Source organism: Odontomachus brunneus, unplaced genomic scaffold (assembly GCF_010583005.1).
Source record: "Odontomachus brunneus isolate Ranch 3 - 2012 unplaced genomic scaffold, Obru_v1 Obru_scaffold_049, whole genome shotgun sequence".
Lineage (NCBI taxonomy): Eukaryota > Metazoa > Arthropoda > Insecta > Hymenoptera > Formicidae > Odontomachus > Odontomachus brunneus.
The window spans coordinates 131,300-136,460 of record NW_022639499.1 but is presented as its reverse complement, the minus strand read 5'-3'; the positions used below and the strand labels follow the sequence as shown (position 1 = coordinate 136,460).

General features: G+C 32.7%; 1 protein-coding gene across 1 annotated transcript in view; it reads left to right on the top strand.

Annotated features, from left to right (window-relative positions):
* LOC116845042 overlaps nt 1–742 on the top strand; it is a 3,900-nt gene extending 3,158 nt beyond the window's left edge. The window contains exon 5 of the mRNA XM_032817302.1: nt 214–742. Coding sequence (XP_032673193.1) covers nt 214–360 — 147 coding nt within the window. The 3' untranslated portion in view covers nt 361–742. The remainder of the gene's footprint in view (nt 1–213) is intronic.
* The last annotated feature ends 4,419 nt before the right edge of the window (nt 743–5,161 follow it).

The following is a 5,161-nucleotide window of genomic DNA, read 5'->3' as shown; positions in this document are numbered from 1 at the left end:
TGCGTGAATTAATTTCGATAACGATCGCCGGGCAACTCGTCGCGACATTCAACGCATTAGACATAGTTGTGAAGAAGAAAGTTAATCAAAATAAGTACATAAATTAGTTTGCATTAATTAGGTAATTAATGCATTTTGTCAAAGCGGCTCGTGTGATTATGAGATTATAAGTATATTCTCGAGTGTGTTTGTATGCATTTTTGTTTGTTGCAGGAAGACTCGCATGTTCTAATGGCGTATACTCAGCACGATTTCTACACCAAGTCTGTAAATGAATATAGTCTCTATGAAGAGCAAGGTACGAAATTCGGTTTTGTCCAGGAAACGATTAATCTTAAATTGGGATGGATAGAAAGCTGAAAAACGCGACAGGAGTATCGCATCTATTCGTTAAATGAAAAGCTGAGGATTATATCCCCTCAATGACCCCAATTTGGCAACGAGCAAAACTACATGGAGGACATATTTTTAATTCGTTTTTAAAATATTGTTGACATACAATATTAAACTGCATAAAGTGTTATTATTATTATAATTACGAAAACATGATATATATTTCTTACTCTTTTATGTCCTTCGGTGACTTATTGCTGGTATAGATAACGATATACAGCCTTTGTTATGTTGTTACTTTTTCTTTAATAAAATTTATAAGTTTGACGCTCGATAACTTCTTCGACTTGCTTAATTCTACTCTTTATGAGAAGAGAATTACCATATAATAAATTTCTTATTTTTATTATATCGTCATTTACTTAAGTGTATGTACATATATATGTGTTAAGGCCGTAATTAAAAATTTTTTTGAGTCTATTACTGACGCAATCATACAATACAGATAAGCGATTTATTAGGACTCTCCTTTGTCGATGTGTGTTAGTTTGTTATGTGTATTGTTATATCCGTCATACATTATAACTTCTGTATGTGTGTTTTGTTTGTGCTTATTTATTACGGTAAACCAGCTTATAAACTTTGGTGTATATTTGTGCTCGATAAAATATTGATCGTCTTCAAATAAAATAGGACATGTGGATGACATTTGCGATAAGGCAAACAAGGTAAAAGACTTATGACAAAAAAGCTGCCCAAATTTTGCTTCTGAAATATCACTCGTTCTCTCATCTTGTCAAACGCACTTCAACATTTGAAGAGTGCATCACGCAGAGCAGCACTTAGCGCGAGAATTGCAGCAAGAGAAATTGATCACAGTTTGTGACCAGACTTCTTCATCATCATGGCAACTTTATAGGTGATACCTTTTCTCCTAGGTAAGTTGAGAGTTTTGTTGCTCGATTAAGCTTTGATACGATTTCATTTCAACTATTAACGTCGTTTGCAGGCGTCGGTCGTCGCGCTGAGTTTCTTCTTTAGTTGAATAGCTTTATTAGTTTTAGTAGCTTTCATAACATAAAAACATAAAATAATAGAAATATAATTGCTAGAATCTGCGTGATAGAGGATTTGCTCGTGACTGGTGCATAAATTAATGCATTCACATTTATTCATTTGCATTAACAATGTGCAATTAATACACTTTAAAAAAGAAAGAGATGCGTCGAATAAATTATATGGAACTGTAAAGTGTTACGAGTTAATATAACCTTGATTGTGTGTGTGCGCGATTATTTGTCAGAACAAATCATACTCTCTAATGGTGTTCACTATGAATTCCTTCACTTCTATGACAGAAAAGATTTTTGAAATACGTAACAACCTCAAAAAAGTTGCCGGAGTTATTCATAAGAGAATTATAAGATATTTTTTCCCTATCTCTTTTATATTGCTACGGACTCAGGACAATATATAATAATTTGTCACAAATATATTAATTATTATGCAAGTATATTAATTGTTATTATTGTAAATTAATATTTAATCATATGTAATTTTACAATCTCCCTAAAATTACGTAATCTATTGCAGATTCACAATGCAGATGTAAATGATCCATTGGAATACTTCTAATGTTGATGTCACTATTAGTTTGTTAGATAATTGTTTCAATGTGGACAGTTGTTTATCATATGCGATATAACATCTTTTGATTTCTAGCATTATTCAATATTACATCTTTTACGTTTGTGCGATTCAAATTTATATTCCTTATAAATCAAGAGACTACTTTTCAATATAGTTTTATGCAATTGCATGGCAATTGTCTTAGTTTCTAAAATATTGAATTTATTAAAATTGGACTTATCCAAGTAGAACAGAAAATTACGTTGGCGAGAAAATAATTTCGACATTAATTTGACATCGTTGGTTTTTAAGTTGCTGAGTGAAACTCGCAAAAGGGTTTGAATCTCGGCTAAGTCGATCGTGGATGTCGATGATGAGTGTCGATAAATGTTGGTTGAAAATGGTTTGCGTCTTGAGTTCTTGGGTGATGTCAATTTTTAGTTCCGATATTTTCGCTATGAGCCGCCACTTTACTTATCAAGTACTTTACTTACCACATTCGTGGTACGACTCAACGATGAATCAGAAGCTTCTTCTCAACGACTCAACGATGAATCAGAAACTACTTCTAAATATTTCTCAAGTAGTATGGCTCAAAGTCTAGTTAGCCACACTTGTTCATTATATGAAACAAATAAGCAAATTCAACAAGCTATAAATTCGGTAAAAATGACAATAGCAAAATGGTTCAGAAATCATTTTAAAGCTTGAAGTCTCTAATTTCCATACATTCGTATTACATTCGAAACGTTACTGTTATTTATTTAAGTGTATGTGCGGAAGTATCGCGTTAAATGAGAAATGACGACTCTTCGATTTTCAACCTCATCTTTTAGTTGGTTTTTTACAGTGTTAAATATTAATTTACAATAATAACAATTAATATACTTGCATAACAGTTAATATGTTTGTGACAAATTACTTCATATTGTCCTGAGTCCGTAGCAATATAAAAGAGATAGGGAAAAAATATCTTATAATTCTCTCATGAATAACTCCGGCAACTTTTTTGAAGCTGTTACGTATTTCAAAAGTCTTTTCTGTCATAGAAGTGAAGAAATTCATAGTGAACACCATTAGTTTATATTTATTTGTATGAAAAATACGATAAATATACTTCGAAAAGAGAACTTTAAGCTTTCTATTCATCCTTTAGCGAATGTCGTACATCTGTTCTTTCATCTACTGTGAACGATCAAATTTAAAGTGCCATTTTTGCGTCAACATTGAATATCTCAATGAAAAAGAAACATGAAGCAATTTGTAGGAATTCAAATTAAAGAGGAAGATTTGCACTTGCGGCTTCACTTATTATTTGGAACGAAACTATCGTGGAATTGCTCAGTTTTAAATCAAAACCGAGCAATATTTGCCGACATATATGAGATTGATGATGACAGAGCAATAAATATAACTGTATTTGACAAGGACAATTATCAAAAATCGTCCTTTATCTAGGAATCGATTTATCGATAATATCATTTACACATGAATTATTACACGACGTATATCTCCTTTTCCTTTTGTATCTTTTTTATATACGCGCAACAGTTTATCACGAACAATCACTAAATGATTAAATAATTAAATAACTTTTTTATTCATTTAATTTTGCCCATTACAGATCATTAATTAATAGATTTCCCATTATTGCTGCCCCCTATTCTACCTGTGTATGCGCGTACATGTTAATCGTAAATGTATAAAATAATTAAAAAGAAATAATATTCATATTTTCACTACGACTCTGTCATTTTACTTGAGATACTTGTTCATTATCTTAGAACTATGAATAAATGAGACCATGAAAAAAAGAAGAGCAGCTTATGTCACGTCCTATCGCTGCAATCATCCGCGTTACCTAATTTAATGCCGCGAATGAGATCATTGTGTCCCATCTTCGTGTTAATGGCAAAATTACGCCCCTCGTTCCTCGAGATAAACGTCACTTCCAAGGTTCGCTCGAGTATCACCCGCGCGTCTTCTTTTTGATGAATTTAACGAGAACGCGCTTTTCCCCTTAGCTTTTCCACATTCAGACTCAATAAATCGTCTCGTCAGCGCATTAATCGAAACAATTCGTTGTCTTTTTTCCACAGATACGACAATTCATCGGATATATAATTTAAATTCGACAATTCGCGAAAGAAGAAATATAGTCCTCCGGACTTCCGCGACACGGTCGTCGTATTACACGTTTGTCCCCATTTTCGCGACATAATTAAGCGAAGTACCTGGACCGCGGGTACGCGGCGCATTTATTGTCCCCCAAGGTCATTGTAATGACTTGAGCGACGAGATGCGCTCGGCAAAGTGCACGTTCTCCAACGTACCAACGACAAGCAGTCGCAATGCCGATTTTGATTCATCTTTCAGATGTTTTAGCTCCAAGCAGCACTCGTGGATTTTTCACTTGAAACTACAAAACATTCTCTCGTAATTATTGCACGACGCGGATGCAGGCGATCTCTTTGAATTTCCCTTTGTCGACATTGCGCGTCAGTTTCCTATGCGTTCCCGGCAAAAATAACGATGCATAAACTTTGTCTCTTTATATGGCAATATATAATCTCGCGTAATTATACACTTTGAAGTCAAAAAAATGCTGCTGTATATGCTGCTCTCTATTTTTTTATTCCTTTTCCGTAGGCATATCATTGTGTATGATTATACATGTGCGACCATATAAAGACGAAGTTCATATAAGAGTCATATATAATTACATATAATTTATATATGTGTCTCACAACCACCGTAAGATATTTTAATAGCGTATTCTGAAGATAAAGTAGAGTAAAAAATCCTGATACAAAAATGTCGAGGTTATAATAGTTTTTGAATTATAACTGATCAAAGATTATCAGTAATATCGCGTAAAATTCGCGCGCTAGTTGTACAGCACATACATCGTTTAATCATTTGTTATCGACTTCACAGTTAATATTAGTTTTTAGTACACTGCTGATTCCTGAAAACATTAATAATTATTATTGTTATTATTATAATTATTCAATTTAATAGTTTTACACTTAAAACAAGGATTTTTGCGTTTTTAATATGAGAAGTAATCATGAAAAATAATTTATTATTATTTTTATATTTTTTACGTTTTATGAGGAGTGAAATCGTGTAAATCGTATTTTCTATGATTACTTTTCATGTCAAAAACGCATAAAATACTTGTTTCTCAAATGTGAAT